We start from the raw sequence: 27293 nt of genomic DNA on the forward strand, positions 1-27293 counted from the left end.
ATTTTTTTCATATTCCAAGAGATGAAAGGTCCAAACTTGATGAAAAGTCAAAGCAGTGTATTTTTATGGGTTATGGTCACAAAGACTTTGGTTACAAATTATGGGATCCGATGAGCAAGAAAATAATTAGAAGCCGAGATATGATTGAAGACCAAACTATTGAAGATCTTGAGAAGACAGATAAGTCAATAACTGTTAGACATTCTGCTAATGATGAACCTGATCCTTCCACTAGACCTCCTATTGATGGAGGAGATGTACAAGTTGATTTTGGTGATGATTTGCATGATAAACCTACACCTCAACCTGAGGTGCCAGATGTAGAAGTTCCATTAGATGTTGAAGTTCCACCTGAATCACCAGTTGAGCCTAAATTGAGAAGATCTACTAGAGAGCGTCATCCTTTTCAGAAATACTCTCCTCATGAGTATGTGATGAACACTGAGACTGGGGAGCCAGAGAGCTACCAGGAAGTTATGTCTGATGAGCATAAGAAAGATTGGTTGAAGTCCATGCAAGAAAAAATAAAATCCTTGCATGTGAATCATACGTTTGAATTGGTGAAGTTGCCGAAAGGTAAGAGAGCATTCAAGAATAAATGGGTGTTCAAATTGAAAGCAGATGAAAATGTCTCACGGCCAAGGTACAAAGCTCGATTGGATGTGAAAGGCTTTGAGCAAAAGAAAGGTATTGATTTTGAGGAGATTTTCTCTCCAGTTGTGAAGATGTCTTCTATTCGAGTTGTGCTTGGATTGGCAGCTAGTTTGAATTTAGAAGTTGAGCAGCTTGATGTGAAGACTGCATTCCTTCACGGTGACATAAATAAAGAAATTTATATGGAGCAACCAGAGGGTTTCGAGGTTAAAGGAAAGGAGCATCTTGTATGCAAGTTGAAGAAGAGCTTATATGGGCTGAAGCAAGCGCCAAGGCAGTGGTACACGAAGTTTGATTCCTTCATGGAAGGTCATGGGTATAGTAAGACTTCTTCTGATCATTGTGTATATGTTAAGAAATTCTCTGATGGTGATTTTATAATTCTCTTGATTTATGTTGATGACATATTGATTGTTGTTCATGACACTAAACGATTGAAAGTCTTAAGAAAGACTTGAACAGATCCTTTTCTATGAAGGATTTGGGTCTTGCAAAGAAAATTCTTGGCATGAGTATCACTCGTGATAGAAAGAATGAGAGACTGTGGTAGTCATAGCAGAAGTATATTGAGAAGGTTTTAGAGAGGTTTAGCATGTGTAATTCCAAACCTGTTAGTACTCCACTTGCTAGTCATTTCAAGCTGAGTTCGCAGCAATGTCCTACAAGTGAGAAAGAAAAAGCAGAAATAAAGAAGATTCTATATGCATCTGCAATTAGCAGTTTGATGTATGCTATGGTTTGCACCAGGCCGGATATTGCTCATGTCGTTGGAGTTGTTAGTCAGTTTCTCTCTAATCCTGGCAAGGAACACTGGCAAGTAGTGAAGTGGATTCTCAGATACCTTAATGGTACTTCTAGAGTTTGTTTATGCTTTGGGAGTGGCCAACCTGTATTGGATGGTTACACAGATGTAGATATGGCTGGGGATCTTGATTCAAGGAAGTCCACTTCTGGTTATATGATGACTTTTGCAGGGGGAGCTGTGTTGTGGCAATTTCGACTTCAGAAATGTGTTGCTTTGTCTACTACAGAGGCAAAATACATTGCTGTTGTTGAAGCTTCTAAGGAACTCTTGTGGATGAAGAAATTTCTACAAGAGTTAGGCATCAATCAAGAGAAGTTTGTATTATTTTGTGACAGTCAGAGTGCTATCCATTTTAGCAAGAATCCGACGTTTCATTCCAGATCGAAGCACATAGAGGTGAGGTATCATTAGATACGTCAAGCACTTGAGATGAAGTCATATGCACTTGAGAAGATCCATACTGATGAGTATGGTTTAGACATGATGACTAAGAGTTTACCTGCAGTGAAGTTTGATTCCTGCAAAGAGAAGGTGGGCTTGGTAGAGCAGCCTATCCCCACTTGAGTTGGTGAGGGAAAGATTTGTTGGTGGGTCCCAACTAAGTGGGGCCCACATATTAAAAACAAAAATAAATGAATGAATAAATGAAGAAAGTGGCAAAAGCCACAGTGAAATGGAGAGAGAGAAAGAGACTCTCTTTTGAAAACAAAGAAAAAATGAAGCAGGGGCTTCGACAGCGAGAAGAAGAAGAAAATTGAGGGAAAATGACAAGCCATTTTTTATCCAATTAAACCGGTAAACTTGCTCCATTTCTTATGAAATTTTAGTATGTTATTTCTGGTGTAGAGATGAACATTAGGATATAACTTGCTAATTGTATTGCCTTTTCTTTTGTCTGATTTGAGATACCCACTTTGTGGAAGGTTTATGTTGATTCCATCAGTTTTGATGATGTATTTTGTTGATTGTTAAGATGTCCTAGTGTCACTAGGAAGACTGCTTAATGTACCCATTATTCTGATAGTAGAAGATTTTACTGGACTAGGTCCCGTGGGTTTTTTGTCCCTCTTTTGGGGGTTTTTTCACGTTAAAATTCTGGTGTCTGATTATTTAATTTCTGTCATTATATTTGCTGTTTGGAGTATCTTTGGAGTTGCCTATTTAATCGCACAGGTTGTGAAAAAATTATTTTTAGTGCTTCTGCTGTTAGACAAGTTCTTATTTGAACCTTTGTTGAGGTTTTCCCAACAATAACATCTAATTTGACGAATGATTTTGATAGATATAAAGTTTTGACGTAAAAAGTTTAATATTTTATAGCGGGTAAAAATAGATTTTTACATGAAGATTTACACATCAAATTCAAGAACAAGCTCATCAAGTAATCAATCATATATATATATATATATATAATGAAGATGATATGATAAGGAAAAGTCCAACAAGCAAGGTTTAGTTGTAGGACATTAGTTTTTTCTTGTTAATAGTAAATCAAGTTTATCTCTCAAGTTAAAATCATATTTTAATCAAAGTAAAATAATTTTTAACCTATGATTTCAAAAATTCATGATTGAAGGAGAGTATAGATCGGGCCATGATGATCGTAATCTATTTATGATGGATTATGGGGAGTAGGACCCAACCTAATTGTTCCGAGGGTTACCTGAAACGTTGAAGTCGATCTCGGACAAGATCTTCCGGTCTTGTTGGGCCTGTTGTGTACGACTTGTTGGAGCTTGAGGTGCTACTGATCCTTGATCACCGGGGGGTGGTGGTACCTGCAAGAGACTCCGATGCTTAAGTCAGTACGGGCTTTAGGTAGGTTTTATGTAGAATTGGAGTATGAGTTAGACCTGGGTGCTCCAGTGTATTTATAGTGGTGTTTGACGGTCCCACTTTGAGATAAGCTTGTTATCTTATCTTATCTTTTGTGGGTGTGATCATATATTTGGCCAACCGCCTTCTGGTAGGTGGAGGTTCTTTCACTTTGGGCCTCCTTGGGCCTCTGTGGCGATCGTCTGAGCTCTTTATGAAGAGGTCGGTGGCAGGCCAACCTTTCATGAGGTCGGTCCCTTTATTTTCAACCAACTTGGCCCTTATAGCTCGGACCAGTGTATGAACAGTGCCCCTGCTTAAGCTCTGACCTTTTCCCGAGGTTGTGCTCGTTCCCGAGCTTCGAAGGGGAAAGTCGAGCTAAAGCATATCCTTGTTGTCCGTGCCCGAGGTGCTGTTGCTCCATTCGGGTGAGCTTTGCATTTTTAATGCTGTTTCGAAACGCAAAGCGTTTTGCTTTTAAATGTTGCACCCTTTTCGAGTATGGCAGTTTCTTCGATATCTGCGTGCGCTTTTAAAGCCTTTTAATTGGGCTTTCATTCCTTTGCCGTTTCGTTTCCCTCTTTGTATCTGGTTTGAAATCAAAGGGGTTTTGCATTCTTCAGTTTCTTGCTTCCATCTGTTTTCTTTTACTTTCTGAGAGAAAAATCCTTCTTTTACTTTAATTTGCCCCAGGATTTTTTCCTTTTCCTGTGGCTTCGAGGCGCTTGTTGGTGTGGACCATCCATGATTTTGCTGTGCATTCGTTTGCTACTGCTTCTTCTCGTTTGCAGGTTGGTACCCTGTTTTGTGCACTTTGCATTTCTTTTTCATGGTCGTGATCCACTTTTTGTTTCTGCTACATGCTTCTATTTTTCATTTTAAAGTTTTGATCTTTTCATCTTTATTGTTTGTTGAAAGGACTAGGGCTTTTGATTTTTTATTTCTTTGTGCTTCTTCTTCTTTGTGTCTGCATTGCCTCCAAAGGGTGTTTCCGGGTTCGCGGTGGTACTTTATTTTTTGTGAACCTTGGGACGCCCTTTTGCTGCCATGTTTCTATTTGCTGATTGCTTTTTCATCTTCCTATTTCTAGCCGAGTTGTTTGGTTGTGACACTCCTTTTATTTTCTTGCTGTAGGTGTAGTTTCTATGTCTACTCGTAGGAATATTGTTGAAATGTCTACAAAGGTTCCCACTGGTATGGCTGACTGGCTAGATTCTGTGGTATTAGAATGTGTTTCTGTAGCAGATCGGGAGTACTGTGAGAAGTTTAGGAGGTATCATAGGGTCTGTAAGAATAGGGAGGATGAGAAGAACTACGAGCTGGTGTCGCCCGACCCTAAAGAGAGGGTCAGTTTTCCTCCCTTAAGTCGGGCGGAGCGTCCCTTCTTTTATGCATATGATTGCTTTTTTACCAAGTTAGGTATTACCCTTCCCTTTACTGAGTTTGAGACCGACCTCCTTTGGAACTGCAACCTTGACCCTTCTCAACTTCATCCCAACTCTTGGGCTTTTATGAAAAATTTTTAGCTACTGTGCCAGGAGTTGGGTGTCCGACCTTCCCTTAGTCTTTTTCTCTATCTGTTCGTGCTGACCAAGCCAGGGGCGGCCAAGAAAAAGGCTTCTTGCATCTCCTTCTGTGCTACCCAGGGTAAAAAGGTATTTTCTATTTTTGATGACTCCTTTCATTATTTTAAGAATTTCTTCTTTAAGGTTCGAGCTGTGGATGATGTTCATCCCTTTTTTCTTGATGAGAATAAGGAACCCACCTTTTCCCTTTGGTGGCAAGAGGAGCCTGTAGTTCTTAAGTATTCGTGGGAGAGTCTAGATGAGGTAGAGATGGCCTTTGTGGGTGTCTTGGAGGAGAATTGGGGGGAGCCTCCTCATTTGGATACAAAAAAGTTTTTAGGGAATCCTGCTCTTCTCCGTTCCGAGCTAGGTAGTGCCCGTCTTCCTACAAAGAAGACGTCGGGGGAGGGTTCTTCTCAGATCCTACCGAAGAAGCCGGATTCTGGTCCTCAGGGTCCGAGGAAGATCATCTCAACCCCTCGAGTTTCGGTGGCCTCTACTGATCTGCCTCTAGCGACTTTTGGTGTTGCCTCTTCCCCTTCTTCATCTGGACCTTCTCCCAAGAGGTCGAGGACTGCTGGTGCTTATAATCTAGATGAGAAGGATTTTGATGGTGTAGCTTTTGCTGCGAAGCATATCGCCCCGTATGACTTCGTTTCGACTGATGATGTGTCCATTCTCCACCATCTTGATTTTATATCCAGCAACAGTATCCGGATGGTCAACCTTAGCACTGCTCTGTTGATGGAGTTCAAGAAATCTCGTATCCATGCTACTAGTGCCTTTCTTGGGAAAGCTATGACTAATTATGATAGGGTAGAGGGATTGAGGCTTGAGCTGAAGGCGAAGAATGTTGGGCTGGAGCTGTCTTTGGAGAAGAAGAAGGCCCGGGTTACTGCGGCAGAGGCGGCTGCCAATTTAGCTGAAGATATGGCGAAGAAGGCCAAGGAGAGCTACACCCGGACTTATGGCGAGCTTCTGGAGGCAAGGGAAAAACTCCAGTCTTCTTACGATGATTACGCCGAGCGCCAAGGCCACATAGTGAATGGTATGACAGCTCTATACGAGAATTTGAAAGCTCAGGTCCGGGTTCTTACTCCTGATACTGACCTCACCTTATTTAGCATGGACAATATTGTGGAGGATGGCAAGATTGTGCCTGCCCCTGATGATGATGAGGTTCCTCCTTCTAACTCGACGATCAAGGCTTCTACAGCCCCTTCTGGTGAGACATCCCGACCTGAGGCAGCACCTGATGTGGAGATCTTGAACGGCCTGGATGGTGTCGTCGGAGCTGTCCCAATTTCAGTCATTCCTCTAGCTCCTCGGGATGTGGCGACGGGGGCAAATCTGGATCCCTTGTGACTTCTCTTTTTTACTGCTCTTTTAATCATGTGTTGCTATGGTCCGACTTGTGGACCTTTAAACTTTATACTGTATCTTTTTTTGAGTAATTCTCTTGACACTTGCAGTTGCTTTCTAGCAACTTCTTAGTTTTTAAACAAACACTTTTACTCTTGGGTTGTCGTTGTGTAACCTTTGAGTCTTTAATGTCTATCTTTTTGAAATTTCCTTGTTTTGACTGTTCTGGTGGTGTGTTGGACAAGTTTTGCGGAATGCCTTTATCTTTTGGTTGTTGTGTCATCTTTTTATGGCCTTTGTCCTGGGATGGTGTCCCTTTGTGAGCCATGTCTTAGGATAAGGTTTTAGGCTTTTCCTGGCCAGCATCCTTTCTGATGATCTCGAGGTAGTGTTCTTTTCATGAACTTCTACATTCGCTTATTGGTCTGCGCATCTTCTAGTTGTGTTGACAACTTTTTCGAGGCGCTTTCATTCTGCTTTTGGCGATTTTGTCCTCGCAACTTGTTGTTTCGTGTTGCACCCTTTTAGTCGGTTTCCAATAGCTTTCTAGGTAGTGTTCTGTTCTGAACCTTTTACCTTTTAGTTTATCTGGACGATCTTTTAGCCTTGTTTGGGTTTATGACTGCTTTTGCTTTTTAAGTGGTGTTCTTTTTGGACTCCTACCTTTTAGCTTAGCAATTTTGCCACTAGGTTTTTCAACTTTTTTCGACCTTCACCTAGTTAGGAAGGCCCTGTTCCCTTTTTAGTGATCCTTTAGTTGGTCTGACTTCTCTGTCAAGCCTTTTCAAGTTATTTTTAGCATTCCCGTTTTTTATCCGACCTCGTCAGGTCGCTTTATACGAGCTTCTTTTATAACTTCTCACATTAATTTGGATCTCGTCGCTTCACCTTGCCGACCTTTCCTGGTCGGGCGATGAATTTTGCATAAATTAATGCGCCTTGGTAGGAAACTTTTTTAGGGAATCTTTGTGTTTATTAAAGTAAAATGCAATAAATTAAAGTGTAAGTAAGAGTATGTACATGTGTGGGGCTTACCATGCGAGTCGGGCCGCCTTGAGGTCTTAGCCTGATGCCTCATTAAAAAACCCTTTAGTGGGAAAAAGAGCACACCTTGGCTCAAGACCTTTTTCTAGCTATAGTACCTTCTTAGGTTACAGGCGTGCCATGATCTCGGGAGCTCCCGCCCTTGGAGGTCGGCCACCTTGTAGTAACATTTTCCTAGTACTTCCATAATTCGGTATGGTCCTTTCCAGTTAGCTGCTAGCTTTCTCTCTCCTGACCGACCTGCTCCTATGTCATTTCGGATTAGGATAAGGTCATTGGTAGTGAAGCTTCGTTGGATTACCATCCGGTTGTACCTAGAGGCCATTCGACATTTCAGGGCTTCCTCTCTAATCCGAGCTTTTTCTCGAACTTCTGGAAGAAGGTCGAGTTCTTCCTTTTGTACTCCGGGGGTGTCCTCATTGTAGAATATTACCCTAGGGGATCCCTCATCTACTTCTATGGGGAACATTGCTTCCATTCCGTAAGCAAGTCGGAAGGGTGATTCCCCGGTGGTGGAGTGAAGTGTTGACCGATATGCCCATAAGACTTAGGGGAGCTCTTCAGCCCAGGCTCCTCTTGCGTCCTTTAATTGACGCTTTAACCCGGCCAATATGACTTTGTTGGCGGCCTCCGCCTGTTCGTTGGCTTGAGGGTGTTCTACTGAGGTGAACTGGTGCTTGATTTTTAGATCAGCGACCAAGTTCCTGAAGCACGTGTCAATAAACTGAGTTCTATTGTCCGTGGTGATGGAGTGGGAACCTCACTTTGCGAACAGCCAGGGTGAGGTGACATAAATGAGCTCTTCAGGTGGGGCAATATGGAAGTTGGAGTGCTTCTGGCATGGGGGGCACGTTTTGACGAACTCGATCACTTCCTTCTGTAAGGTCGGCCAGTAAAAGCCGGTTCAGAGTACCTTCTTGGCTAGAGCTCATGTCCCGAGGTGATTGCCGTACATGCCACTGTGAACGTCCTCCAGGACCTCTTTTGTGGCAGAAGTCGGGACGCACTTTAAGATGGGTGTTGAAATTCCTCTTATGTATAGGATGTCGTGTACCAAGGTGTAATATTGCACTTCCCGTATTAGCCTTTTTGCGTTCTTCTTTTCTGTGGGAAGTATTTCAGACTTGAGGTAGTTGATTATGGGGGTCATCCACCCTTGCTCCTGGTCTGATATGTTTAAAACCTTTTCTTCCCTTGAGGTTGATGGGTACTACAAGGTTTCTTGGATGAGGTTTCTATTGTTACCTCCTGACTTGGTGCTGGCTAGTTTAGACAGCGCGTCCGCTCGGGCATTTTGCTCCCTAGGTATGTGTTGGATCTCATATTCTCTGAAGTCTCCGAGCTGTTCTCAGGTCTTGTCCAGGTATTTCTTCATAGTGGGATCCTTTGCCTGGTAGCTTCCTTCTATCTGTGAGGTGATTACCTGTGAATCGCTGAAGATGGTAAGCTTTTGTGCTCCGACCTCTTTAGCCAGCTTCAAGCCCGCTAGCAAGGCTTCATACTCTGCTTGATTATTTGAAGCTGGAAACTCAAATCTTAAGGAGAGTTCGAGTTGGGTCCTTTAGTCACTTTCTAAGATAATGCATGCTCCACTTTCGGCTTTGTTCGATGAGCCGTCGACGTAGAGGTTCCATTCTATGGGGTCCCCAGGGTGTCTGTGTACTCTGCAACGAAGTCAGCCAAGTACTGGGATTTGATGGCAGTGCGAGCTTCGTACTTGAGGTCGAATTCAGACAAATCGACCAAGTCTGTTTTCTGCAAGATGCCTTTCATGGGCTGATTAGTTTGTACCTTGATGGTGTGGGCTTAAAAGTATGGTCGGAGTCACCGAGAGGTGAGTATGAGGGCGTAAGCAAACTTTTCTATCTTTTGGTAGTTTAGTTCGGCCCCCTATAAGGTCTTGCTAACGAAGTAGATTGGTTGTTGTCGATTGCCATCCTCTCTGACCAGGGCTGATGCTATCGCATGACTTCCAACGGCGAGGTATAGTATCAGTTCTTCTCCTTGTTGAGGTCAAGTCAGGATGGGTGGTTGTCCTAGGAATGATTTGAAGTCTTGAAAGGCTTTCTCACACTCTAGAGTCCACTTGAACTTCTTTCCTTTCCTTAGTATTGCGTAGAAGGGGAGAGATCTTAGTACTGATCCAGCTAGGAACCTGGACAGGGCTGCTAGTCTTCCATTTAGCTGCTGAACCTCTTTCACACAGGTCGGGCTTTTCATGTTGAGTATGGCTTGGCATTTGTCTGGGTTTGCTTCAATGCCTCTCTGGGTAAGCATGAACCCTAGGAATTTGCCGGCTTCTATCACAAAGGTGCATTTTGTGGGGTTTAGCCTCATCCCGGGCTTTCTTATGGTACCGAATACTTCGGCAAGGTCAAGCAGCAGTGTTTCCTCCTTTGGGGTTTTTACTAGCATGTCGTCCACATAGACTTCCATCAGCTTCCCGATGTGGTCGGCGAATACTTTGTTCATTAACCTCTGGTATGTGGCCCCCGCATTCTTTAGTCCGAACGGCATTACTACGTAGCAGTAGTTTGCTTTCAGGGTTAGGAACAAGGTTTTCTCTTGGTCGGGTTGGTGCATTGGAATCTGGTTGTACCCTGAGTAGACGTCCATGAAGGAAAGGTACTTGTATCCTGACGACGCGTCGACCAGGGTGTCGATGTTTGGGAGGGGATAGGGGTTTTTTGGGCAGGCTTTATTGAGGATGGTGTAATCTACACACATCCGCCACTTTCCATTTGGCTTCTTTACCAATACGACGTTGGCCAGCCACGATGGGTACTTAACCTCCCTTATGAACACTACCTCTAGCAAGGCTTGCACCTGTTCCTCCACGATTTGTGATCTTTCCAGACCGAGCTTTCTGCGTTTTTGCTGTATTGGTCGAGATCCAGGGTACACTACTAGTTTGTGGCACATTAAGCCGGGATCTATGCTGGGCATATCGGCGGCTTTCTAGGCGAAGAGGTCGAAATTCTCCCTTAAGAGCTTTACTAGCTGCTCTTTTCAGTCTTTTAGGTTTCCTCTCAGAAGCAGAATGTAAAAGTAAAAAGCAGAAGCAGTAAAACAACAACAACTAGAAGAATAACACCAACAACAACAATGGATAATGAAATCAGAGCAACAACAAAAGCAAAATAAGAAGCAGAAGTAATCCAGAATCAAACCAAATACAGAATCAAACCAACAACAATAACCATTTCATAAAATCCACCAACAGAAAATCAACATCCAACTAAACTAATCTAGAATCAAACCAAAAATAGAAATTGAAAGCAAAATAATAACCTGAATTATGAAAATAAAAAACAGAAAACATTCTTCTTCTTCTTCTTCAATGAAATCAGAAACAAAAACAGAAGAAATAGAAGTGAAACAGCATCGTCTTCTTCTTCAATGGAATCAAAAGCGCGGAACAAGTCTCCATGGGCTCAAGTTGTCCGCGGCGCCCAGCCCAAATCCACCACCGAGACTCCGCAATCGCCGCCGCTGCCATCGTCTGCCTCTTCCTCCTCCCTTGCCGCCAGCGTCGCATCAGTCTCGGACCAGCTGCCTTCTTCAGATTCCTCGTCACAAAAGGTCGTAGATGCCTCGCCGCTGATGGACAACAGGAGTATTTTGACAGCTCCTCGCCGGGGGTGAGCTTTGGTTCGAGGAGGTCCAAGACAGGGAAGGAGGGGAGAGGGTCGCGGTGGCTCTGAGGTTAGCGCGAAGGGGAGAGGAGTAGCGGGGGTGGCGGCGAGGAGCAGCAGCGGTGGCCCTTCCCCTTCCCTTCCCCACCTTCCCTTCCCCCTCTTTTGTCCCCTCTTCCCTTCCCTAAACTGAACCAGCGTGAATTGAAACCCTTCCCCCTTATTCAACGTTTTTTTTAGTTAGGTCTCTGTTTGGAATAAAAATTTAAAATTTGGTAAAAATGATGATTTTAAAACAAACTGAAACCTTTGGGACCATTTTGTAGCAAAAAAAAGGTCGGGGACGAAATAAATTTTTGGTCTCTACATTACCAAAATCGTACTTAACTCTAATCACTTTTTCACCGAGCTAGGCAAAATGGATGTAAGCTATCCATCCCTCTTTCCAATACTTTCATGTATTTAGTGAACATTATTTTTTTAATGTTCTTGTGTTGTTTTTAATTTGATCTTGATATATTGTTTTACAGCAAAAGCAGTTGTCAATTTTCATCATTGCTAAATGAGGATCCTGCAATTATGGAAGACGTGGTGTCCTTAAAAGAGGCTCGAGTTATATCGGAGTGTACAAGCTAAATAGAGCAGAGTTATGTTGTTCATGAATTATTTTTACCATGTTTTAGTCTAGCTTGTGGATCATAAATTTGATATATTTAGGAATTTTGAATATTTTAAATTTTTTATTTCTATGTAGACATTGTGAATATTTTTTATATTTATTTGAAAATTTGAGTTATGTTTGATTCTTTTTATATTTTGTAAAAATTTAATTATTTATGAAAAATAAGTTTTAATAGTGGTAAATGTGAACTTAGTAAAAATTTATAATTATAAGATTATAAACAGCGTCCGATTTAGCGACTGATTTAGATTTTTAGTTTAGGAATTAGCGACCGATTTTAGATTTTCAAATCAGGCATCGACGACTGATTTAGTGACCGAAAAGTTAGTCACCATTTAGTGACCGATTTAGCGACGAAAAATTTGGCCACCATTTAGCGACCGATACTCTTTGGTGAGGGTTTGATGGCCTTGTTCAAAAATCGGTCGCTAACGGTTAGCGACCAAAGTTGATCACTATTTTTTAATTAGCGACTAAGATTTTAGCGACCATCAAAATCGGTCGCTATTCTGGTAATTTTTTGTAGTGGTAATTACCAAAAAAGGATTAAAAGGGTGAGATTATAACTAAAAGAAAATACTAGAGGATCATCCGAATGTATTATTTTTAGTTATTAATTAACTATTAATATTTAAAAATATATGTTAAAATATATTATTAGATTACTAAAATAAAAGAATTAAATTGACAACTAAAAATAAATACAAAAAATAATAAATTCTAATAGTCCTTTAGTATTTTTTATTAAAAAAAAAAAAGAAAAAAAAGGTTAAAGTGACATGCAAAAAAAATGTCCAAACAAATTTAAAATTTTAATTTAACAACTTATTAAATGAATGAGATGGAAATAAAAATAAGATATATTTATGATAAATAGATAAAAATTTTCGGTATTTGTGAATTATATATTGTAAGAAAGAGTTTTCAAATAAAAGATTATATATACAAAAATTAATTAAGATATATAGCTGAATAAGTCTTTCTAAATAGGGTTTGTGAATTGTAAGATCTTTGGAATACAACTTTAATGGTTTGCTTGATGTAAATCTTTATCCCCTTCTTCAAAGTAATTACTAATTAATGAGTTTCATTTCATATCCTTTAACGTACCGTAATGTGTAAATTAGCTAAAGAACTTGCATCTTATATTCACATATGAAAGAAGAATTCTTCTACCTGATTCAGATAAAGTTATGATAAAAGTCAAGCATTTTGATTTATGACTGATAATTATGAAAATAACCTCTTATAGCTAGGAACATGATTCAGGAAAAGGATTAAATATTTATTATTAGCATTCAGCAGATAAATATAGTAAGCAGTTCAACATATATTCTCCTAGAGAATTATTTTAGTTGCATAGAAGAAGTGTGTAAATAATTTAATATGTTTATTAAACTACTAAACTATCCTCATTTGATGTGACTCGTTATAAATTCTACTAGTATTTGTTATAACCAGTTCCTGAACTTTAGGACCAATCTTTGATAGATATACAATGAATTGAGATATCATTGCTCTAACAATTACTCGTAGCAATTACCTGCAATCTTTTTCATAATGTTTGCTACATTGAATAATGCTGCAAATTCTATCACCATTATTTATCATCACAATAGTTATCAAAATCGAATCAATAATAAAATCAATCAAACTATTAAATTACTAATTTATTAATTTAATTGATAAATTATAAGTTAAACTAATTAATTTAATAAAAAATAAATAATTATATAAAAATTAATTAAATTTTTTTATTTTTATAATAAATATTTTTTTAAAATTTTATTTTACGTTAAATTAACTATTATTTTTAAATTTTAATAAGTTATCAATTAATTTATTTTTATTATATTCTTTAAGTCTTTATAAATTTATATTTATTATACTCTTCAAGTATTTATAAAAAAATTATAATCATAAAAATAAAAAATATATTTTAATTGCTATTTTTAAAACTTTTGTTATGGCCTGACCCAGACATCACGCGAGCCGACCGGATCCATAGGCCACCCGACCCGAACGGTCGGCTGCGAGGCGCTCAGTCACCGACCTGGACACGCGTCCTTGACAGCTCTCTACTACAGCTGTAGGGGGAAGCTTCGAGGAAGGTGGGTCTGCCCTTGCGGGACCCACCTCTGACACGGTATATATGGGGAGGGTCCTACCACTCCCCCCAGGTACGTCACACACATCACCTTACCCCTTTTTCGCTGCACACTTAACTGACTAGAGCGTCGGAGTGTCTTTGCAGGTGACACCCCCCTCTCCACACGAAGAGCTCGAGACGTCGACTACTCCTCATCCGACCCAGCAACCCGGAACCAGGCGATATCCCATCTCACCAACCGTAGTACCACCCCGAACCGCCCGGTAACCGAGCTACCGAACATTGGCGCCGTCTGTGGGAACTGCCTGAATGGACGTTGTACTAGGTCCTGGAGAACCAGGCCGCGGGGCCGAGCACAGAGGGGAAGCCTCCGTGGCTTCCTCCCGGGAGCGCACGAGGTCCCCTCCACGACGGACCGAAACGTCTTCATGATCTCAAGAAGGACGCCCCTTTGGGGAACAGGCAGCAACAGTGCCAGAATAATGCAAGAACTGCGTCACAGGATGCAGAACCTGGAGCGCCAGCTGGCAGACCAGGAATGTCGTCAACGAACTCCTGAAGCAAGGTACTCCCGTTCTCCTCCGAGAAGTCACTCCCGGCGAACGCCTAGCCCACGATCTGAATCCGAGAGCACCCGGGATGAAGAGGGATGCCCAAGAAGACGCCGCGACCCCGTGATATACACCCGGCCGGAAAGGAGACGTGCCACAGAGCGAGACCAGGAAGATGGCGGGGGAAGGCCGAGGAGAACATGGTGACCCGTGATAATGAGCGCAACCCCGTTTCATCGTTCCATCCTCGAGGTCCGGCTACCAAAGCACTTTGATAAGCCGACGGACATGAGGTACGCCGGAACCCAGGACCCCCAGGAACATCTTACGGCCTTCGAGGCCAGAATGAACATGGAGGGAGTAGGCAACGAAGTAAGGTGTCACGCGTTTCCGGTCACTCTGGCAGGACCTGCAATACGGTGGTTTAACAGCCTCCCACAGGGCTCTATTACCAGGTTTTCAGATATTAGCCACGCTTTCCTAGCCCAATTTACTACCAGAATCGCAAAGGCAAAGCACCCGATCAATTTACTCGGGGTGACTCAGAGATCCGGCGAGCCAACTAGAAAATATCTAGACTGGTTCAACGACGAGTGCTTGGAGATCGACGGGCTAACTGATTCGGTAGCTAGCCTATGTTTGATGAATGGACTTCTGAACGAGGACTTCAGGAAGCATCTCACCACGAAGCCGGTATGGACGATGCAGGAAATCCAAAGCGTAGCCAGGGAATATATCAACGATGAAGAAGTCAGTCAAGTCGTGGCTGCCAATAAGCGGCAGCCCTCCTACAATCAACCTCGGCAGCACGGGGGTGGAGAAAGGCAGAAGGAGCACGCCAGAGACGGCGGTCCAGGCAAGACATCCAGGCCATTTTCTCGGGTCGGGAAGTTCACCAATTACACCCCTCTCACCGCCCCATCATAGAAGTTTATCAACAGATAGCCGAGAAGGGAATTTTGTCGAAGCCCCGACCTCTAAAGGACCGAACCGGGGGAACAAGAGCTTCTATTGTGACTATCATAAGGGCTATGGACATAAGACGCAGGATTGCTTCGACCTGAAGGACGCGTTAGAACAAGCGATCCGGGACGGGAAACTAGCTGAATTCTCCCACCTCATCAGGGAACCGAGGAGACGAGATCGCGACCGTGAAGGAGAGGACAAGACCCGCGCAGTGAAGCGACGTCATGAGCCGGACGACAACGAACACGGCCTTACCATAGTGAACGTGGTAACAGCAAGAGACGCGCCCCAAGGTCGAAGTCAACACACAAGAAAGACGCTAAAGTCCTGGCGGTTTCCTCATCTTCTGCGCAAAGCCCCAAGAGGTTTCTACCCATCTCGTTCAGTCCGGAAGAACAGTGGTTTGAGGAGGTCACGGAAAGCCCTCCCATGGTCATCACGGCCAGAGTAGGAACCGGCCTCATCAAGCGGATCCTCGTAGACACCGGGGCTGACTCGAATATCATGTTCTGCAATGTGTTCAATGTTTTGGGTCTACGGGATGCCGACTTAAAGACCCACAACACGGTGTTGTAGGCTTAGGCGACCACTTCATCAAGCCAGACGGGATAATCTCCCTGCCGATATCCGTAGGACTAGGACAGGGGTGGAGATCGGTAATGGCTGAGTTCGTGGTTCTGCGAGACTCCATGGCCTACAACGTCATCCTAGGAAGGAAGACCATCAACGATCTCGGGGCAGTGATCAGTATAAAAATGTTGGTAATGAAGTTCATCGCTGATGACGGATCCGTGGGATCCATAAAAGGAGACTTGGAAATGGCAGTCGCTTGCGACAATGCCAGTCTCTCATTAAGGAAGAAGTCCAAGGAAGCATCGGGAGTATTCCTTGCCGACCTGGACGCTAGAGTCGATGACAAACCCAGACCCGAACCGGAAGGTAACTTAGAGAAATTCAGAGCTGGCGACACAGAGGAGAAGTTCACCTTCATGAACAGAAATCTCCCACACAACCTGAAGGAGCCCCTAATAGAAATGATCAGGGCTAACAGCGACCTGTTTGCTTGGACGCCAGCCGACATGCCGGAGCGTCGGCTGCTAGGGCGCTACCATTTTTCAACCTTATGAAAAAGGGGATAGAGTTTGAATGGACCCCATCGTGTGAAGAATCATTCAAGCATTTCAAAGAGATCCTTGCAACACCACCCGTTCTCGGGAAGCCCAAGGTTGGAGAACCGCTCTACCTGTATTTAGCCATAACGGATGAAGCTATGGCGGCAGTTTTGGTACAGGAAGAAGGGAAGGTTCAGCAACCAATTTACTTCGTGAGCAAAGCACTGCAAGGAGCAGAGTTGAGATACAGCAAATTAGAAAAGTTGGCACTCGCACTCCTAATCTCTTTCTGTAGATTACCACAGTACTTCCAAGGTCATCAGGTGGTCATGAGGACAGACCAGGGAATCTGCCAGATACTACAGAAACCCGACTTAGCGGGAAGAATGATGACTTGGGCCATCCAGCTGTCCCAGTACGACTTGCAATATGAGCCCAGGCATGTGATTAAGGCACAGGCCATGGCCGATTTCTTGGTAGAAGTAACAGGGGACCCAACCGAGACAACGAGCATACGGTGGATGCTCCACGTAGATGGGGCCACCAACCAGACGTTCGGAGGTGCCGGGATCATCTTGGAGAGCCCCGCTGGAGTCATATATGAACAGTCGATCAAGTTCGAGTTCCCGATATCAAACAATCAAGCAGAGTACGAGGCCCTTCTAGGCGGCTTAACCTTAGCACGGGAAGTCGGCGCCACCAGGCTAGAAGTATGCAGTGACTCGCAGGTCGTCACTTCTCAAGTCAACGGGACCTACCAAGCCAGAGACTCCTTGTTACAGAAATATCTGGAGAAGGTTAAAGAGTTGAGCAAACAATTTGAGGAGGTCACGATCCAACACGTTCCGAGAGAAAGGAACACACGGGCGGACCTCCTGTCCAAGCTAGCAAGCACAAAACCAGGGGTCGGCAACCGGTCTCTCATTCAGGGTTTGATAAAGGAACCAGCAGTCACCCTCCACTTGACAAAAATAAATCCCTCCTGGATGGACCCGATCACTGTCTTTTTGGAAAGCAGCAAGCTCCCCGACGACAAGAAGACGACCAAAGCGTTGAGAAGGGAGGCAGCCAAATACGCGACCATACAAGGACAGTTGTTTAGAAAGGGACTCAGCCAACCTTTGTTGAAGTGCCTACACCCTGACCAAATGGACTATGTGCTTAGAGAGGTCCATGAGGGGTGCTGCGGTCATCACATCGGGGGCAAAGCCCTAGCAAGAAAGCTCATCAGAGCCGGTTATTACTGGCCATCAATGATGAAGGACTCCAAAGAATTCGTAAGGAAATGCATCAAGTGCCAGGAGAATGACAATTTCCATAAGGCGCCGGCTTCCGAGCTAAGCCCGTTGACGTCTTCCTGACCTTTCTCACAGTGGGGAGTCAACCTCTTGGGACCCTTCTGGTTGGTCCGGGGCAAGTCAAGTATCTCATAGTTGCTATCGACTACTACACCAAGTGGATAGAGGCGGAGCCACTGGCTGGCCAGTATATCCTCATCCAATTGTCAAAAGTTTATGTGGGGACAGGTGATAACTGGATTCGGCATCCCAGAAGTCGTTATCTCTGATAATGGGACGCAGTTCACTGACAAGAAGTTCGTAGAGTTCCTCGCCGGTTTAGGCGTAAAGCAAAAGTTCTCATCTGTGGAGCATCCCCAGACGAACAGCCAAGTTGAGGCCACAAACAAGGTCATCTTGCTAGGCCTCAAGAAGCGGCTTGATAATAAAAAGGGTGCATGGGATGATGAACTCGCCTCAGTTCTTTGGTCTTACCGAACGACTGAGCAATCGTCCACAGGAGAAACCCTTTCCGCCTGACGTACGGGGTGGATGCTATGATACCCGTGGAGGTCGGCGAGCCGAGCCCACGATTACTTCTGGAGGGAGTGGAGGAAGTTGTAGAAAAGGACCTAGTAGATGAGGCTAGAGAGATGGCCCATTTGTCAGAGGTAGCACTAAAGCAAAGAATAGCCCTGCGCTACAACGCCAAAGTACTCAGGAGAGAATTTGAACAAAATGACCTCGTTCTGCGGCGCAACAACATTGGGCTGCCGACTCAAGGGGAAGGTAAGCTGGCGGCAAACTGGGAAGGCCCCTACAGGGTCAAAGAAGTGATTGGCAGGGGCGTCTACAAATTGGAGGGGCTCGATGGCAAGGAAGTCCCGAGAACCTGGAATGCAGGCAACTTAAGAAGATTTTATTCTTAGTTCAAACACGCCGACTAGGCGATTTGACAAGCTAAGTAAGACTTGTTAAATAACTTACTTTTGTTAAATACTTATCATTGCAATAGACTTGTTCAACTGTCGATTAATGCTCACTTGTTGAACTTACTCTCCCCCATTTATACATCCCACGACAACAAATTTTTTATAATACATGTTAAACGGGACAACGACACGGTACCCCGGGACTGATCACCCCGGAAACCGACTAAGTTAACGCCATAACAAACGGCTGCAACGATAGTGAAGCCACGACTTGGCTTCGTCAAATTACCAACACAATGGTAAACAAACGCAAGCGACAAGCCAATACCAACAAAACGGTAATAAAATAGAATGAAAATACATTGCCGAATAAGCGGAAAAAGACGGTAATCATAAGCCGACCAAGCGACTATCAAAATAGTTCAAAAATCACAAGTTCTACAAGTTCATCAAACCGCGCGACAAGTTCTACAACAAAACTACAAATTCCAAGCAAAGGTACAAAAGATCATTTCTTTGGCATATCGACAATCTTACCATCTTTGATTGTTTTGAAAACCCCGATTGCCGATGTGTCGAAGTCAGGAGCCACGATTTTCACTTGAGCCTTAAGGGCCTCTTCAATTATCAGGATCGCGCTCTTCCCCTGCTTCACAGTCTCTTTGTACTTCTTATTAAACTCTTCAGCTTCGGCTTGAGCAGTCTTAGCCGACGAGACGGCCACATCGTGTTCCTTCTCTAAAGCAACCACCCGACCCTGTGCAGCATTGAGCTGGCTCTCCAAAGTCATCTCCCACTCGGTTAGCCAGGAAACGGTGGCATCAGAGATCTTCAACTTTTTCTCAGCGGATGTGGCCTTCTCCTCGGCAGCCTTAAGCTTCTCCTCCGCTTTGACAGCTGCTCCCGAAGTGTTTCAACTTGAGTCTTGAATTGATTGTTGGCCTTAACAGTAGATTCGAGCTTCCTATGCATCGACTGCATTCCCGACAGCTCAAACTCGGCCTTCCGAGCTATGGCGGCGCCGCGGAGGAGGGTACGGTATATCCACCTCGCCTGCCCTGCAAGGTCGGAGCCGTGGAAATGTTCCTCCGTGCCGGGAAGCAGCTGGGAATCTATAAAGTTCCCGGCATCAAAATTCCTCTCCATTACAGTGAGGGCTCCTTCAGGGCTGGAGGACGACTTCTGCCTCTTGGGGTTGTGGATAACCTTCAAGTCATCCTCCTCGACTTGTGGATTGGAGGTCGAGCCCCCAGTACCAACCACCTCCTCACGAACAAGAGAGACACGCTCCTCATCAGCATTGTGGTCCGACATCTCGGCATCACGGGGTAGAGACACCGCTTGGTTCTCCTTATTTCAGGCGGGGCCTCCAGCTTCCCGTCGACCGTCTCTTCATCGCTTTCATCAGCCAGGAAGGTGTTATACAAATTCTTAAGACCTGTCATCTCGGCAGACATTCCCACTACAACAAAAAGTAAAACGGGTTAGTCATGAAATCGGCATAACAAATCGAAGCAACAGTAACGCAAGAAATACAAGTTAAAGCTACTCACAAATATAATTTCTGGCGACCTCCCGGTCACCCATAAGGAGGTGGGGATTCACGTGGTTTCTCCCAAAAACAGCCAACAACACGTCGGCAATCTTTTTGTCCACAGCGGACATCCCCTTATAGGTCACCTTAATAAAGGTATTGGACCCCGTCTCGAAACTCCAATACGTCAGGATGAGGCGTTGCCCTTCTAACGATAGCCAGAAGGGATGGCGACCTTTGACTGACGCACCTTGAAATACTTGCCCTTGAACCCATGATAAGAGTCATCGAACAAGCCAAAAATCCTCCGACCTTGGGCAGATCGGAAGGACATGAATCCTTTCCTTGCTTTCCCTTCTTTGGAAGGATTCGTGAGGTTGAAGAGAAAAAGAAAAACGTCGACAGACACCGGCAGCTCTAAGTATTCACACACTATCTCGAAACAGCGGATGGAAGCCCAACTGTTCGGATGCAACTGCGACGGCGCCACGAAAATCCGGCTAAGGAGCGCCATTTGAAAGGAAGAGAAAGGAATGCGAACCCCTAATTGGGTGAACATTGCCCTGTAGAACCAAATCCAGTCGGCAACCCGGGGGAGTGGAGGTTGAGTTCTAGAACCATTCGTTGGGGGCGGGAATGAAAACATCGTAGTTAGCCTCTCGTCAGTCCCGCCGCACAAGTACTCGGCTTGACGGAACTCTGTAAGCTCCTCCTCACCCATCTGGTTTGGGGAGTCCTTCACGTCGGAGGTCGCCCAAGCATACCGGTCGTAACCCGCGCTCGAGGAGAAAGCTCGTGAGACGATACGAGGCATACCTACAGTGGGGCACCACTCAGTTAGTCTACGAGGTCGGGAGCTCGAAAAAGGTCCAGAAACTACTTTTAGCCTATTCAACAACTGAAACTAAGCATGGCCGAAGCAAATCCTAAGTAAAAGCCTAAAAAACTAACACCCTGGAATGGTAACCCCCCTAATGCACCTACTAAACACTAATGTTATCCAGCATACAAGTCAATCGAGAAAGCAGCATGCATACAGAAGCATTGATAATGAAGGAAAAATGAACACGAAGCAGAGAGCGAGGAAATGAGTGCTTACTTGATTGATTGCGATGGCTGGGGGGAAAGCAAGAAGGGACGAATGCACAAGGACGCAGAGATGTCAGCAGGAAATTCGAGAGAGAAGAAGGTGGAAGTAGCAAGCAAGGAAATGGAACGAAAGTGAAACGTAAAACTAACTGGGGGATTAAGAAACTGACTCAAGAAACGCGAAAAGCAAAGGGCAAAATAGTCTTTGCGCGTAGAATTTTGAAATAATTCATTATGAGCATTTAATACCTAGCGCGAAGAACGAGGCGCGAACGGTTATCCCCAGCAACGAACAGACACGCGCGCAAGAGGCACGTCCTCTCCACGAGCGGCCGACCTAGCGACAACACATAAGAGAGGACATAACACGCCATCAACGACCCTCGCGATCCTTGCTGGCGCGTTGGGGGCACTGTTACGGCCTGACCCAGACATCACGCGGGCCGACCTGACCCATAGGCGACCCGACCCGAACGATCGGATGCGAGGCGCTCAGTCACCGACCCGGACACGCGTCCTTGACAGCTCTCTACTACAGCTGTAGGGGGAAGTTTCGAGGAAGGTGGGTCTGCCTTTGCGAGACCCACCTCTGACACGGTATATATGGGGAGGGTCCTACCCCTCCCCCAGGTACGTCACACACATCACCTTACCCCCTTTTCGCCTGCACACTTAACTGACTAGAGCGTCGGAGTGTCTTTGCAGGTGACACCCCCCTCTCCACACGAAGAGCTCGGGACGTCGGCTACTCCTCATTCGACCCAGCAACCCGGAACCAGGCGATACCCTATCTCACCAACCGTAGTACCACCCTGAACCGCCCGGTAACCGAGCTACCGAACATCTTTAAATATAATTTAATTTTATTTATGTAATATAGTTAATAAAAAAATCATGTATAGCAAATAATAATATTTTTTTTAGTTTAACCCAAATAATTCATCCGATTTTAATTGGTTTTGACTGAATTCAACCGATTTTTTTTTAAATGTGACCAAATTTAATTAGATTAAATACTTAGCCGATTCAAATTGTAATTTAACCAGAGCTAATGATCCAGTGATTAGCCAACAAATTACAACTCAAACGACATAATTTTCACATACTTATCTAGAGATCACGAGTTTGAATCTTCCTAACTTTGGTAAAAAAAAAATGACCGAATAATTAAGTTTTCGGTTCGACACGATTTGATAACTATGATCATTTCTTTGCTAACACACCACATTATTTAGATGACATTTATTACAACAAATTTGATTCAATAAAAAATTGAATTTAATTATTTTGTATTATAAGAATACATTTTAAGAGTATAGTAATACAAATTATTTGAGTTTTTGATATATGCAATACCAAAAATATAAAAGGTTTATATTTTTAATAGTTTTTAGTAAATTATTTTTTATTGTATTTTTAAATTTTTTAAAATCCAAATCATTATATGAACAAGTGAACACTACCTAAAAAATAAAATGATTAATTTTAAAAATTTTAAACAAATCATATTTAACCCTTTTGTTTAAAATTAAAGTAACAAATATTATATCATCATCCTATGGTCCTACTTCGCTCAAGTCAATCAAAAAATCATTCCTACCTTGAAAAAAAAAATCGAGGTTGGGATAAGAAAGGAAAAAGGCTATTATCTAACTCTGCTAAAAAAATCGTTATTATTGTTTTTAGGATATTGCTAAAAATATATTTTAGATTTTTAGGAGTATCATGAATGTTTGATGTTTTTTTAAAACAAATTAACTATCCAAATGGCACTTCATATTGAAAATAATATCAAAAGAATGAATGATAAATAAGTTAAAAAAAAAATAAAAAACGTGAAAAAATATTAAATATATATAATTAGAAAAGGTTTTAGAAATATGATTTGGATAGAATTTTTTAGAAAAAATATCTTTTCAATACTTAGGTGATTTTATGTCAATAATTTTTTTAAAAAAATTTTTGGATGATCGAATGTTATGCCAATTTTTTGTAAATATTTTAGAAAAATTTTATCAAACACATACATCATTTACTAAATACAAAATTATTTGTCACTTATAAATAATATAGTTATTTGTTATATTTGTCACACTTTTAAATTATTTGAGGCTTATTTTTCATATCTTTAAAATTATTTTTGTCAAAATTTTCAATACATTAAACACATTCAAAACTTAAAAAAAAAAATTGTATTTTGTACATGTGTCTACTGTAATTATTATTTTTTCTTTTAAAACAACCAATAAGACAATAACAAATCACCAGTTGATTACGCGGAAAATTAGTTGAAAATTCACGGCATTAACAAGAAGTTTGTCGTAACGAGGCTTTTATAGTTTTATCGGTAATATTTATAAATAATCAGTAATCACTCGCTAAAACCTGCTTATTACAAGTTAAAACTTACTTCAGTTTCAAAATAATCAAATCAAACGTTCCTTAACCCTTAACCTTCTCTTCATACTTATCTCTCACTTTCACGCTTTTCCCTTTTCCCTTTTCCTTCTTTTACACACTCTCTTTTCTTTCTCTCTCTTAAAAAAGATCCTAGAGAGAGAAAGTGAGAAATAAAGGGTTTCCGTTTCGATTTCTTCATCATCACCACCACCGAAGCAAACACTGTTCCTAGATCTCTTTCTCCCTTTCTCTTCTTTTTTTTCATTCGGAATCCCTAGAATTTTTTCGAATTTCAAATTTTCGGAATTTCGATTCATCGATGGGGCAGAACCAGAGGTCGCTGATCTACGCTTTCGTTTCTCGCGGGACCGTGATTCTCGCCGAGTACACTGAATTCTCAGGGAACTTCAACTCCATCGCTTTCCAGTGCCTTCAGAAGCTACCCGCTACCAACAACAAGTTCACCTACAACTGCGATAATCACACCTTCAATTACCTTGTTGACAATGGATACAGTATGTTTTCGCACTTTCTTGCTTTGTGTTTGTGTTGCTATGCATCATAGAGAGATTATTATTTCAGATTCTTGTTATTGATTTTGGATTCGATTAGGTTATAGTGACCTGATGATGATTATGAGATATGAGATGTGTGATCTTGTTGCTTTCGATTGTTGTCACTCTGAATGAAATGAATATTTTGTTGTTAGATTAACGATAGGGTTTAAAGAAACCTTGATCTGGTGAAGGTTGAAGGGTTTTGTTTTGAACACGCTCGTTCTTGTTGACTAGGGTTTTTTAATCTCCCCACTTTTTAGGCGCCGGGTTGATTATGCTAGGTTTCTGGTCATTCAAATTTCAATGTCACTGAGGGTCGACTGGGTCGTGGGAAGGTTCTATGCGTGGCGAAATCAATTTTTATTTTCAACAGTAAAAATCTATGGATATGCGTATTTCACGTGTTAGTTGTTACGTAGCCGTGTGTTATACTTGGGTCAGGGTTTTTAATTGTATATTTTTGTGTAAATGGATCTTCTCTTTTTTTTTTTTCCCTTAAATTTTTTTTCTCGAGATTGATTTTGTAAAATATCATCTCATGCTATATGAATATAATATGAATACCATATTGGGAGTAGAGAACACTATCCAATCCATATATGCTAATTTAAGGATATATTGTTATGCAACAGATGTCAAATTATACGTAGCCAATGTTCTGCTTTTCTTTTGGGTGATTATATCAAACGATATCACATTTTTTGGAGGCTATGGAATAATATGAACACACGATGAAAAAATTGGAATAATATCAGTCAATTCCTGCAACTTTAATGATATAACTAGACAATATTCCCTCGTTTCTTCTTTCGGTGATTTGCAATTTAACTTCTAATCATATACTAAGATACTGCATTTATTTTTTAGTGTGTAAGTGTTAAAATTGATGTCTGACTTTGGAAATTTTTAGCATATTGCGTTGTTGCGGATGAATCGGTCGGAAGACAGGTACCCATTGCTTTCCTAGAGAGGATCAAGGATGATTTTGTGTCTAGATTTGGTGGTGGAAAGGCTGCTACAGCTCCTGCAAATGGTCTTAGCAAGGAATTTGGGTATTGACTTCCTGTTCTAAGCCTGTAAGGCTTCAAGTTGTGGTTTTTTAACATACGTTAGTAATGTGTCATCTCTTTGCTGCAGCCCAAAGTTGAAGGAACATATGCAGTACTGCGTGGATCATCCTGAAGAGATAAGTAAGCTGGCAAAGGTGAAAGCTCAGGTTTCTGAAGTTAAAGGTGTCATGATGGAGAATATTGAAAAGGTACGGTAGCACTATTCTAATTGTGTGATTAAAACTTCAAGAATCCTTTTGAAAAATGACTATATATAGTTATGTTTTGAATTTTCAAAACAAAGAACAAAGTGGACCTCCTACTCCGAGCAAAATTGAACATAAGACTATTTGAAACTAAATACATGAGAACTCTAAATTAGTAGTCTCATTTTATGAAAATTTTTCATTGTAAAGATATTTCTAAAAGTAAGCTTAGCATGTCAGAATTCAGATATCTGACATAAATGATCTGGTCCTGGCTGTTAAAGAGATCTTGTTAATTGGGAGTTTTACTGCAAACACATATATGAAGACATTGGATCTTGAAAAAATAGGTGTTGAATTACTATACGATGTCTATGGCACTGTATTCTAGAATCTAGTTCGTGGTGGCACCGAGTTATTTTGATTTAGTATATTGTGGACCTAGCAGACAACTTCATTCTGCAATATGTATGTTTTTGACTTATCTACTTGACGAGCTGCTTGTGTTATGTATAAGAATTCTTTTTGGAGTGAAAAACCAAACTTTTTAGACAATGTACGTCCATGGCAGTTAATTATCAAGATATAGCAAATGTTATTTCATCTGCATTTTAGATGGAAATGGAAATAGAAACTTTGACATTCCAATGACATAGAACAGTGAGTTCTGAGTTTCTTTTCTCTGCCCTTATCATATTCAATATTCTCTCTTTTTTTTTTTATTGGTACATCAATGGCAACAAGTTTCATGGATGGACACTACATAAAACCCTCACCCACTTGACCGCTGTTAGTGGCTTATATTCATCATTATCTAGTAATACTATACATCAGTTGTACAAATCTGAAACACAGTCGATTGTTTTGCACACTCGTGCAAAGATTGAATTAAGATGTGCAAGTATAAATGTATAATGCATAAAGAATTTATATTGACATGTTTATCGTTTGATGTAGGTTCTGGACAGGGGTGAAAAGATAGAGCTGCTGGTTGACAAGACTGAGAACCTTCATCACCAGGTTAGTATATTTGTATCTGCCTGTTATTCTTATCTATATTTAGAAAAGGTCATTCCCCTCTTTTGGCTTTGATTGTCTCTTACATCCAGTCTATTTCTAATGAATTTTTATTATACATTGCATTTTAAACTCAATTTGTATTTTATTATTATTAACTGTGTTTACACTTGCCTCTTCTAGCATGCGTACCCAAGATTATTCCCAATTTTTGCCTTGATCATCAAAGCATGAATATTTGATGTTTACATTTTCTGAGGAAAGGATTCTTGTTTTGCAGGCACAAGATTTCAGGAACTCAGGAACCAAAATCCGTCGAAAAATGTGGCTGCAGAACATGAAGATAAAGCTGATTGTATTGGGAATCTTGATAGCACTGATCCTGATCATTGTTCTGTCTGTGTGTCGTGGGTTCAGCCACTGTGGAAAATGAGCACCATATTCTGAGGACGCATTTTGTGTTTATTTTAGCTTCTTGTGATTATGAGAGGAAAGATATCACTATATGTCATGACTTTGTATGTAGTAAAGATAACAATTCGGTATGCTGTTCACGTTGTTCTACTTATATAGGATTGCTTTTGAAAATATATGTTTGGTTTTCTGTTCAAGTAATCAAGTTCCTTTTTAATTCCCATTTTTCATGCAAAATTACTTCTGATATATATTCCGTAGTTTTTTCCATTACAACTTTTCTAATTGTGTTGCTTAAATCATTATTAGCATTATTAGTTTCAATTCGTGCTATCTTACTTTTTAAGTTTGAAAGTATCTCTTTGGAATTTGAGCATCGAGACTGGTTGTCTCTCTTAGGTGGTATTTTTTGTTTTTGTTTTTGCCTTTGTTTTTTTTCAATTATACTGCATGAAAGAGCTCAACAGAGTGAAAAGATTACATCTACAACAAAAGTTTAACTCTACACCAATTACAT

General features: G+C 41.9%; 3 protein-coding genes across 3 annotated transcripts; all 3 read left to right on the forward strand.

Annotated features, from left to right (window-relative positions):
* The first annotated feature begins 14439 nt into the window (after window positions 1-14439).
* On the forward strand, window positions 14440-15150 carry LOC112742194 (uncharacterized). The gene has a single exon (XM_025791437.1). The coding sequence runs from the start codon at window positions 14440-14442 to the stop codon at window positions 15148-15150; it is 711 nt and encodes a 236-aa protein (XP_025647222.1).
* Window positions 15151-16312: 1162 nt separating this feature from the next.
* On the forward strand, window positions 16313-17662 carry LOC112742195 (uncharacterized). Its single transcript, XM_025791438.1, has one exon. The coding sequence runs from the start codon at window positions 16313-16315 to the stop codon at window positions 17660-17662; it is 1350 nt and encodes a 449-aa protein (XP_025647223.1).
* A 5857-nt stretch (window positions 17663-23519) lies between these two features.
* Window positions 23520-26973, forward strand: LOC112741415 (vesicle-associated membrane protein 721). The gene is made up of 5 exons (XM_025790406.3): window positions 23520-24048; window positions 25001-25142; window positions 25228-25348; window positions 26303-26365; window positions 26643-26973. Exons 1-5 carry the CDS (start codon window positions 23853-23855, stop codon window positions 26793-26795), a joined length of 675 nt encoding a protein of 224 aa, XP_025646191.1. The 5' UTR covers window positions 23520-23852; the 3' UTR covers window positions 26796-26973.
* The last annotated feature ends 320 nt before the right edge of the window (window positions 26974-27293 follow it).

Source organism: Arachis hypogaea, chromosome 14 (assembly GCF_003086295.3).
Source record: "Arachis hypogaea cultivar Tifrunner chromosome 14, arahy.Tifrunner.gnm2.J5K5, whole genome shotgun sequence".
Classification (NCBI taxonomy): domain Eukaryota; kingdom Viridiplantae; phylum Streptophyta; class Magnoliopsida; order Fabales; family Fabaceae; genus Arachis; species Arachis hypogaea.